Source organism: Morus notabilis, unplaced genomic scaffold, assembly GCF_000414095.1.
Source record: "Morus notabilis unplaced genomic scaffold, ASM41409v2 Scaffold518, whole genome shotgun sequence".
In the NCBI taxonomy this organism is placed as follows: domain Eukaryota; kingdom Viridiplantae; phylum Streptophyta; class Magnoliopsida; order Rosales; family Moraceae; genus Morus; species Morus notabilis.
This window is the reverse complement of record NW_010366577.1, coordinates 1,240,363-1,250,822: the sequence shown is the minus strand read 5'-3', so window position 1 is coordinate 1,250,822 and position 10,460 is coordinate 1,240,363. Positions and strand designations below refer to the sequence as shown.

At 37.7% G+C, this 10,460-nt stretch overlaps 3 protein-coding genes across 3 annotated transcripts in view; all 3 read left to right on the top strand.

The window, feature by feature from the left end:
• Positions 1-1,874, top strand: part of LOC21409819 (senescence-associated protein AAF, chlorolplastic) — a 6,219-nt gene extending 4,345 nt beyond the window's left edge. Inside the window, exons 10-14 of the mRNA XM_024173860.1 lie at positions 9-106; positions 189-257; positions 351-454; positions 970-1,045; positions 1,132-1,874. Of these exons, the coding sequence (XP_024029628.1) occupies positions 9-106; positions 189-257; positions 351-454; positions 970-1,045; positions 1,132-1,308 (524 nt within the window). The 3' untranslated portion in view covers positions 1,309-1,874. The remainder of the gene's footprint in view (positions 1-8; positions 107-188; positions 258-350; positions 455-969; positions 1,046-1,131) is intronic.
• A 1,632-nt stretch (positions 1,875-3,506) lies between these two features.
• LOC21409818 (myosin-binding protein 3) lies at positions 3,507-7,110 on the top strand. Its single transcript, XM_010110694.2, has 4 exons — positions 3,507-4,842; positions 4,972-5,136; positions 5,218-6,675; positions 6,844-7,110. The coding sequence occupies exons 1-3, from the start codon at positions 3,579-3,581 to the stop codon at positions 6,666-6,668; spliced, it is 2,880 nt and encodes a 959-aa protein (XP_010108996.1). The 5' UTR covers positions 3,507-3,578; the 3' UTR covers positions 6,669-6,675; positions 6,844-7,110.
• Positions 7,111-9,578: 2,468 nt separating this feature from the next.
• The window catches only part of LOC112094008 (zinc finger BED domain-containing protein RICESLEEPER 2-like), a 2,634-nt gene continuing 1,752 nt past the window's right edge, over positions 9,579-10,460 (top strand). Inside the window, exons 1-2 of the mRNA XM_024173837.1 lie at positions 9,579-10,050; positions 10,257-10,398. Coding sequence (XP_024029605.1) covers positions 9,579-10,050; positions 10,257-10,398 — 614 coding nt within the window. The remainder of the gene's footprint in view (positions 10,051-10,256; positions 10,399-10,460) is intronic.

Here is a 10,460-nt window from a genome sequence, read left to right as displayed (position 1 = left end):
TCTGTCAGGACTTGACATAATGGACCGAATAATGCTCGAAAAGAATGGGAGAACTGTTGAGTACTTCCCAGGAGAAGTGTCTACCGATCGCATTACTGCTATTCAGGTTCTTTATGTCTACTCAAGCTATGTTCACTTATTTTCTCGGTGATTTGGGCATTCATGCTATTACCATGGGAATTGTACAGGAAGCGTACTGGAGTATGGCATCTGCTCTCTCTGAAGCTGATGGAATCGACTATACTGATCCCGAAGAGGTTCAAGTTTCTATTACTATTTCCAATCCATTGCAGTAATGTCATTTTAATTACGGCTTTCTTTCATTAACCAAATCTTTTTTTATGGAGCAGCTTGAGTTGTTGATTGCAACTCTTATAGATCTGGATGCAATGGATGGAAAAAGTAGTGTTTCACTATTGGCAGAGTGTTCAAGTTCTCCTGATGTCAATACTAGGTAATTTGTTATGGCATCACTATCTACATACTATATTCCTAACAATGCGGTGTTTTACACTCATCACGGTCAAAGCTTTGGCCCTAAACCTGCTCCCGTTTTAACAAACCAAAGAGCTAGTAATTCAACCAGTTGTGCAATTTACTTCAATATATAGAAAACCTGGGCTTAGCACTAAGTTGAGATGAGGTTGGACGAGTAGAAGATCCCAAATACTACTAATTCCATCAGCTTCTTTTTCATCCATTAGAAGATTGTTGGGTTTTTTTAAGATCGCTTATTAAAAAGTTATTAAATGATGGCATCATTGAAACAGTCGGAGATATTGTTTGCCCAATAGCTGAGATCTCTCCAAGCATAGCCTATTCTAGTTCTAGCACCAGAAGAGCAATTTCAGAGGGAAAAAAAATCTCAAAATACGATGAAAGAACAAATTTCTCATGCGTGGTTGTTTTGGTGTATATTCCGTTCTACAGTAATCATCCATGTTCCCTTTTTGTTTCGCTACAATGCAGGAAAGCATTAGCTAATGCGTTGGCTATAGCTCCATCCATGTGGACTCTTGGTAATGCAGGCATGGGAGCATTACAGGTGATATTGACTGTTATAAACATCAATCAACAATCATTCTTGTTCCGGTGATAACGAAAACTGATGCATGTTTGTTCTGCTTCCAGAGACTTGCAGAAGATAGCAACCCGGCAATTGCGGCTGCGGCATCCAAGGCTATCTATGAACTGAAGAAACAATGGGAGATTGAGGAAGGGGACAGCTGGAGGTTTATGGTAAGCCAAATCCAAAAAATTAAGGAAGAAGGAAGTGAAGGAGATGACAATGATACAGATACAATTTGAGAAGTGTTTTGAAGATTCTGCTGTAAATACCAAAGAAGCTCTAATTAGTCATAGGATAAGCCCACTAATCACAAGAAAATAAGTAATGCTAATGTATAAATCCAGTGCTACTGCTAGCATGTGTTTATTCATACGCAAAAAAAAAAAAAAAAAAAAAAAAAAAAAAGGGTGCTAGCATTTTGCGTTTTAAGGGTACCTTCTTTTGTCAAATCTATTCCCAAGGCTTTCTACAAGTGCCCAAATTTAGTTTTATTTCTCGGGTCTTGTACACCCAAAAAACATGGGCTTCATATACAACTTTGGTGTTGTTTATTCATAAAGGATAATCTTATGCAATAATAGAGTTATAGAGGTGGGATAACTGATATAAGCACATGGAGATTTGAAACAGACCAATTGGAATTTGGACATGGTAATTGAGATGACTAGTAAACTATTTCACTGCACAAGATTACCTTGGTTTACCAAATTTTTGTGCTTATCTGAACTCTGAAAGTGTCTTTTGAATTTTGAAGCATATGCAAACGGCCATATAAGCTCTCTCTCTCTCTCTCTCTCTCTGAAAGAACTCTTTAGCTGTTTATACTCAGTTAAGTGTAATATGAACAATCTGTGATTATGATTATTTGGTTCCAGTAGATGTTGGGCTGAGCTCCATATATCAATGAGAAACTTGGGAAATTTACCCCCTCTCAAGTTAATACATAAATTGTGAAAGTGACGAATTCCTGTTCATAAACTGGGTCCACAAAATGATGGAAACCAACCAAATGAGATATTTAAATAAAGTGAACAACGCACACAATCATATAAATTACAAGATAATCAAAGCGTGTTATAAGCCTGTGCTTTTGGGGTGGCTCCTCTTTCAACTCTTGTGTGTCTAGTGACTGGGGTTTAATCTTCCTTTTCTTTATGCTTCTGTGGGGACTTTTTAGTTCTTTTTTTTATTTTTTATTTTTCTGGTACAACCAGCTTTTGTTTTTCCTCAATTTTCAACTTTAGTTTGGTAAGGTTTTAGTTGGACACTTTGTACAATATTCCATACATCCATTCAACTATCTTTTTCAAAAGTAAAGGAGAGCAGAGAGGCCCAAAAGAGCAAAAGGCAGAGAGCATAAATCAAAGGAAGATCATTAGCCATCTTTATTCATAGAAAAAGGCTATCACACTCTGCCATCTAAATCCATTTCCTTATCTTTTTCAAGTCACTTTTTTTTTTCTTTTTCTTGCAGCTTAACCTTTTTCCTCATGCCTGCCACTGTTGACACCCATGTTTCATCATTCCCGACACTTTACTATCAATAATAGTTATAAAAATAATCTCTAATTAATTTGTATTTAATTGCTTATGCTTAACTGTTAATTACAACACTCAATGTCATGAAAACGCTATTTTGACGTTTCGAGATGGGGGGATGAATGTGGTATGCGGATGACATCGAGTGTTAGCTCAGTGGTTTTTCTAAATGCATTGTAATCAACCGCATTGTTTATAGGTTATTCATATTCAACCAAATTCTATTAATCAGCTTATGACCATCTTATCTGATTGAGGTTTTCCTTTTCCTATTTTACTGAGGTTGTTTTGATTATTTGATCCATGGAATAAAATGCTAGCTTTTCTGTCTTCAAAGAAAAAAAAAAAGAAAAAGAAAAAATAATCATAGACAATGTTAAGAAAGGGAAGATCTGCATAAAATGTTTTCCTAATTGAATTTTCATAAAACTATTAGTAATGTAAAACCTGATTGTTACTGAAAAGTAATGTAAAACCTGGTTGTAATCATGGTACACCATACACATCCATAAAGTGGAACCATTTTGGAAAAAAAGTGGCAAAAATAGAATTAGATAGGCTCCTCTTACCCTTGTGTAAGACTCTTTTGGTAAGCTTCTTTTATCTTTTTAAAATACAATGAATTCAATACCTGTATTTTGTTTATTATTTATTTCCTCTACTCTATGATTTTAAGCCTCAATTAGTGGCATTTGTCTTTAAATTTAATGCATCTCTCTCCATCCCTTTTTACTTTAAGGTTTCTTTAATACATTAGAGCAATTACATTTTCTAGGTGTAACTCACACCTCAAACAAAATATCTTATTTGCCGAATAGCATATATATATATATATATATATTTACCAAACCAAACGAGAATAATACTAATATACAACATATTGAGAGAAGAAGCAAAAAGTTCTACTCTTCATAAACCAAAGAAAAGAAAACACTCTCTTCTCTCTCTCTCTCTCTAGATTGATTATCATATGAAGCACAAAGCAGAATCCATGGCTGCCAACAGATTTGCAACAACGCTGCACAGAAACACCCACAAACTAGTCTTACTTCTGGTTTATGCAGTCCTTGAATGGGTGTTGATACTACTTCTCCTCCTAAACTCTTTGTTCAGTTACTTCATCACCAAGTTTGCCACCTACTTTGGCCTCCAAAAGCCATGTCTATGGTGTTCTAGAGTTGATCACATCTTGGAACCCGGAAAAAAGACCAAGAGTTACACAGATCTCCTCTGCGAGAGCCATGCTGCTGAGATTTCACAACTCGGGTACTGCTCAAATCACCAAAAAATGGTGGAAACAAGAAATATGTGTGGATCTTGCTTCGCTTCATATTCAGGAACAGAAACTAAAATGCCTTCTTCCATTGACAATGACAAGGTTGAGATTGATGAGAATGTTTCGAGGTGTTGTTGTTGTGGCGAGAAGTTCGATAGGGTATATAACCCTGATGATCCTTACTTTGTGATTAATCCTTCCTGGGGGTCTTTAGAGTATGCCCAGAAAGGTGATTTGGTTATGGAAGCTTTGGATGGTGATGAGAACAACAATGGAGGGGAGTTTGATGTGGGACAAGGCCAGCAAGATCGGCATGACGAGGCTGAGGTCGCGGATGATCATGTTGTTGATAGTTTTAACTCCAGAGATACTTTAGAAGAAGATTGTCTAAGTTCATCATCAATGTTCATATGTTATGAAAAAGAAGCAATGGAAGATGGCAAAGCGAGTTTCCTTGATATTATGCGGCAAGGTTCTCATGGAAGCAACGAGTATGTTCGTCAATTGTCTGATGTTTATGTAGGCAAGTGTCGTACTAAAGAAGATGATAATGATTTAACTGAAGATATTCAGTGCTCTTCAAAGATTAATCATAGGATTGGCAACCTTGATCACCGTTTGATTCCCATTGAGTTGATTGATTTTTCAACTAGAGCAGACAAAGGAGGCTGCAGGTTTGAAGAAGGAGATCTATGCTGCAGGTCTAGGATTTCATCACAGCTCAAATTCTCGGGCGAGGCAAAAGTAAATAAGAGTGCAGAGAAGACGGATAACGTAGAACATGAAAACTTGAAAATGGTCATGGATTTGGTTGATCAGTCTGAAAATGGAGATACTGAAGAGAAAAAAGGGGATTTGGTTGGCAATCTAAGTGAACAAGTTCTTACTGCTCAAGAAATCCAATCCTTGCAAATCAATGTCAAAGAAGCAATTATGACAAAACTGTATGACCTACAAGGTACAACTACATTGGAATTGTAAACATTATTTATTTATTTTGGTTAAATTGTAAACTTATTAATTATAAACTTAGATAAGATATGAACCTATCATAAGACATTGCTTTTGATCTATTGGTGGGAAGCAGCAGCATCTGCGAGAGGATTGTCAAATGATCAAATTATGTCAAGAACTTTGGTGAGCACACAAGTGTCCGATTATGCAGACAACAAAGATTTATCTTCTTTAAACAACAATGGTCCTGAAATTCGTTATAAAATTCCCGATGCATTCATAGCTCAGAATGACCATGGTAATCTTGAATTCATACCCATCTTATCCCATGTTATGATTTGTGTAAGAAAAATTTCTAATGCGAAGTTGGTTTTGATAGGTCAAGGTCATACAGAAAAAGCTACAGAGCAAGCAAAACCAAGTTTGTATGACGAGGATCGAGAAAAAATAGAGCAGGCCTGCATGCTTTCGGAGCATAACACGCAAAAGGAGGACAAATTTCCTGACACACCAACTTCTATTGACAGTCTCCACCACTTGGACAAGAAATCGCTAACACCTGAAAAAAGAGAGTCAGGAGCAAAAGAATCCTATGATGGAAGCGTGGTAAGTGAAATGGAAGGAGGCGATGCAGTAACAAGCATTGAACAACTTAAAACGGCACTGAAATCTGAAAGAAAGGCTTTAAGTGTTTTATATGCAGAACTAGAGGAAGAGAGAAGTGCCTCCGCAATAGCTGCAAATCAAACTATGGCAATGATAACGAGGCTTCAAGAAGAGAAGGCTGCAATGCAGATGGAGGCATTGCAATACCAGAGAATGATGGAGGAACAATCCGAATACGACCAAGAAGCCTTGCAGCTATTGAATGACCTCATGATCAAAAGAGAGAAAGAGAAGCAAGAACTTGAGAAAGAACTAGAAATTTATCGAAAGAAGGCACTTGATTATGAGGAGAAAGAGAAGATGAGGATGATTAGAAGGATTAGAGATGGAAGTGTAAGAAGTAGGAACTCTTCTGCTTCTTGCAGCCACGCATGGGATAGTGATGACCTATCGATTGATCTTAACCGCGAGTTGAGGGACGAAGATTGCAGCTCCTACGGCCATCAAGAAAGCAATAACAACAACAACAATAATGCTTCCGTTGATACGGTTCTAAATTTGGAGGAAATAACACTAGACTGTGTAAAGCACATGAGCATTCTTGATGAATCACTGACTGAATTTGAAGAAGAGAGGCTGTCTATTCTTGATCAGCTTAAAGCATTGGAGGATAAGCTTTTTAAATTGGGTGATGAGGATGCGGAATTCTCAAATGATCTTAAATTTATTGCGAGTACCTCCCAATCCAACGTTGAAGACTTTGAAGAAAATCTTACCACCACACCAGAAGAGAGTGGAAAATCAGATGGTTTTGTAAAGGATAATCATGATGACCCTGAGATGAAAATACTCGGTTCCATGGCGAAGAAGCTCCTTCCGCTTTTGGATGCAGCTGATTATAAGGAAAGTGAAGAAGGATTAATGAATGAAGAAAAAGTTGAATCAACGTCTGTTGATATGCTTCATAACTCTCCAGTTTCAAAGTCAGAGTTGGACAGCAATAAAGTGGCCATTGAGGAGGAGGTGGATCATGTCTATGAGAGGCTACAAGCACTTGAAGCAGATAGGGAGTTCCTAAAGAACTGTATGAGCTCCATAAAGAAGGGAGACAAAGGGGTGGATCTTCTTCAAGAGATCTTGCAGCATCTAAGGGATCTAAGGACTATCGAACTCCGAATGAGCAATGCAAATGATGATGCTCCTGGCGAAGTCGCAGTTAACTAATATTGCGGTAAGAGCTGCCTGTCTCTGATTTGTGTTGTTTAGGGAGTGAAAGAGGAGTGTTTTTCCATTTGTATGATAATATTTCCTCTAATTCAAATCTCTTTTGACAAAAAAAGGAAAACCAATTTCTTTTTGTTTGTATTAGAAGTGTAACTTATTAGTCTGACAAATGCAGAATGCTCTTGAAGGTCAGGATCCACGACTGAAGATGCAAGCAGTTCAAGACTTACACTTTTTTTTTTTTGGTTATCTCTTTTGATAGTTAAGTGCAGAACGGTTTGGGGGTTTGACGTGTAAATGTTAGAGAGAGAAACATTGCTGGGTATGCTTTGTTTGAATTGGTGTAGGACACAGACTTTTTTTTTTTTCCCTTTTTGGTTTGTTCTTTTGGAGTGAGTGCAAATTAAAGCCAACAATCTGAAGGCTCTTCAATATGGTCATTACCCAGAAAAGATAAAGATGAGTTATAAGCATCCACATCAACTTAGGGGGTTTTCTTTTTCATAAGTTTGAATAGAAAATATGAACTAAACTTTAAATTTTTATGAGAGAAAAAAGTAGAGTAAAAAGTACGTTTAAATGGGACAAAAAGTGCAAAGAAAAGTTAAACATACCTAAAATACTTTTGGAAATAATGACATCTATGTTTTAAAAGGGTCAGTATTCAGCAGCATTCTTTTATCAATTTCAACTATTTAGAAGTGTTAAAAACTCTAATGTCGCAGGTGCAAACTAACCCCCCAATTATTAGGGGGAAATCACAGAAGTAGGAACTAGGAAAGGGTGAAAACCCAAGTTTCATTCAACAAGGTCCAAAGCTGCGTACAGCCATTTCAAGAGGGATAATAAACCTAGTGGAGCTAAGAGGGTGTTTGGTATGAGAATTCGTATCCTAATTCAAATAATTGGTTCGTGGCTCGCTATAGTGTTTTCTCTCACAAAAATACACGTAAATCGAGAATAGTTCTGAATCATAGTTTTGAGTTCTGAATCCGTGAACCAAACGTCCACTACGACAAGCTCAATTCAAAGGCCTGAACATTAAACGACTTGCAGCATAAAACTAACGGCGAGCCGTTCCGGCACATATTCAAACGACACTACGCTTGGCTTATTACAAGGAACATAGCATAAAGACTAGTTCCCCTGTATCATATATACACATGATTTAATTTGTGAATATAACGACAGTGTAATTTATACCTATTATTGATTTATATATATATTTTTTTTACAACAGATTTTAATTTTCAGTTAATACGATAAGAAATAAAACAAACAACAATTCCTACGTGTAAGATAAAATAAAAATATTTACAACTAGGACTGGCTATCCGGGTAGTGACACGACGACACGACTCGAAACCCGCACGAAATTAGCAGGTTTGGGTTTATCATAAATAGGTCCGGGTCAAAATCAGGTCGAACCCGCGAAACACGATTAAATAACGTATCATTTTCAGGTTGACCCGCCAACCCGAAATTGACCCGCGATAACCCGTTTAGTAAACATGTCATATTTAGGTAACACGATTATACAACCCGTTTATTACCTAGGTTAAAAAATAAAAATATTTCAATATTAATATATTATTTAATATTCATCTTCTATTCTAACCCTAATGGGGTAAAGCCTAATAGTAGTTTTTATCTTCCCAGAGGACCCAGCCGCCCACATTCGAAGGACTCATTCTTCTCTTCTCCACTCTCTCTCACGCCGCTTCTCACTCTCCTCTCCACCTCTCACTCTCCTCTCCGCCGCTTCTCAGTCCACCGGACCGCCGCTTCTCACTCTCCTCTCCGCCGCTTCTCAATCCACCGGCCGCTTCTCAATCCACCGGACCACCGCTTCTCACTCTCCTCTCCGCCGCTTCTCAGTCCACCGGACCGCCGCTTCTCACTCTTCTCTCTGCCGCTTCTCAGTCCACCAGACCGCCGCTTCTCACTCTCCTCTCCACCGATTCTCAGTCCATCGGACCGCCGCTTTTCACTCTCCTCTCCGCCGCTTCTCAGTCCACCGAACCGCCGCTTCTCACTCCGCCGCTTCTCAGTCCACCGGACCTCTCGAAAAACGAAACAGGTATTTCGGATTTCACTTAGTTGTTGTTCTTGAAACCGGCTTTGTTGTGATCTGTTATGGATATTTGTAATCAGAACACTTGTTTTGGTTGTTGTTTCTTTGTTTCTAATGGGAAAAAAAAGATGGTGTTGTGTCTTTCTCGTTGGAGGAAACAATAATGGTAAATAGAGAACATAAACGAGCGTATAAAAGATGGTGTTGTGTCTTTCTCTGTTGTATCTTTCAGAATAATGGCAAACAAGATCTTTAGAAACTAGCAGATGATGCATCATATTCTAAAACTCTGTTACAAAAAGCATATAATTTAGTCTGAAAGAAAATCAGTCAAATCAAATTATGTTACGAAATCAGGAAAACAAAAATTGCAACCAGACATGATAATATGGCTAAAACAATGTGGAGAAGATAAAGAAAGAAGAAAAAAGCTGATGTAAAGATGACATGGGGCTAGAAGGTTTCTCTTTTATAAAGTTATCTCACTGCTTTATATAGAGTAGATTCTAAACGTCAAAAAGAGAATCAAGCCCAAATAAATGCTACAAAATTTTATTGATGGAATCCAACTTTTGTTTCATATTTGATGATGGAGTCACGAGGAGGACCTAAGCTCATTTCATTAAGCAAAGGCTGTGTGCTACGGCTTTTGAGTTTTGATTGGTTTTTGTCAACATATTAGTTTTGCTTGAAAGTTTCTTTGTTTAATTCTCCATAGGCCAGTGATTGAGTTCTACCGTTTTTGACCATATCTTATGAGGTGAATATTAGAAAACTAATGATGACCAGTTCTGTTTTCAAGATTTTCTTAAGGAAGAGGTGCTTAATTTAACACAATGGAAATTGATCTTGAGTCAATTGAGTCTCAAAGTGTGGATGTTGAGGTTGAAGAGATTGATGGATCGAGTTTTAATACCCAAACTCAAGGCGCCGAACTCCAGAAAAGAAAAAGGAAGCTGACCTCAAAAGTTTGGAGTCACTTTGTTCATCTTCCTTTGGGTCCGGACAAGAAATTGAAGGCCAAATGCAAACATTGTATAGGGCAAATGCTCATTGCCCAAGAAGCTGGTGCAGTGACACTTGGTGGAAGTAAGTATGATCCTGAAAAATTTTGTGAGTTGGTTGTAGCAGCTATAATCATGCATGATCTACCTTTTAGTTTTGTTGAATATGCGGGAATAAGGTCTATATTTCAATACTTGCACCCTCAAATTCAATTGGTCTCTAGAAATACTGCAAAGGCTGACGCTTTAAAGTTTTATAAGAGGGAAAAGCTTCGACTTAAATTGATGTTAGAGACTATCCCAGGTAGATTTAGCTTTACCAGAAAAGAAAAAGGAAGCTGACCTCAAAAATTTGGAGTCACTTTGTTCATCTTCCTTTGGGTCCGGACAAGAAATTGAAGGCCAAGTGCAAACATTGTAGCTCTGTGTACCTCGCGGACAGCAAGTACGGAACTGGTAATCTAAAACGCCATCTTGTGAATTGTCTGAAAACCTCCTACCGTGATATAGGGCAAATGCTCATTGCCCAAGAAGCTGGTGCAGTGACACTTGGTGGAAGTAAGTATGATCCTGAAAAATTTTGTGAGTTGGTTGTAGCAGCTATAATCATGCATGATCTACCTTTTAGTTTTGTTGAATATGCGGGAATAAGGTCTATATTTCAATACTTGCACCCTCAAATTCAATTGGTCTCTAGAAATACTGCAAAGGCTG

Coding starts and splice junctions, on each gene's coding strand:
- LOC21409818 (XM_010110694.2), top strand. CDS start 3,579: ATGAAGCACAAAGCAGAATCCATGGCTGCCAACAGATTTGCAACAACG. Junction 4,843..4,971: donor AAAACTGTATGACCTACAAG/GTACAACTACAT, acceptor GGTGGGAAGCAG/CAGCATCTGCGAGAGGATTG. Junction 5,137..5,217: donor CATAGCTCAGAATGACCATG/GTAATCTTGAAT, acceptor TGGTTTTGATAG/GTCAAGGTCATACAGAAAAA.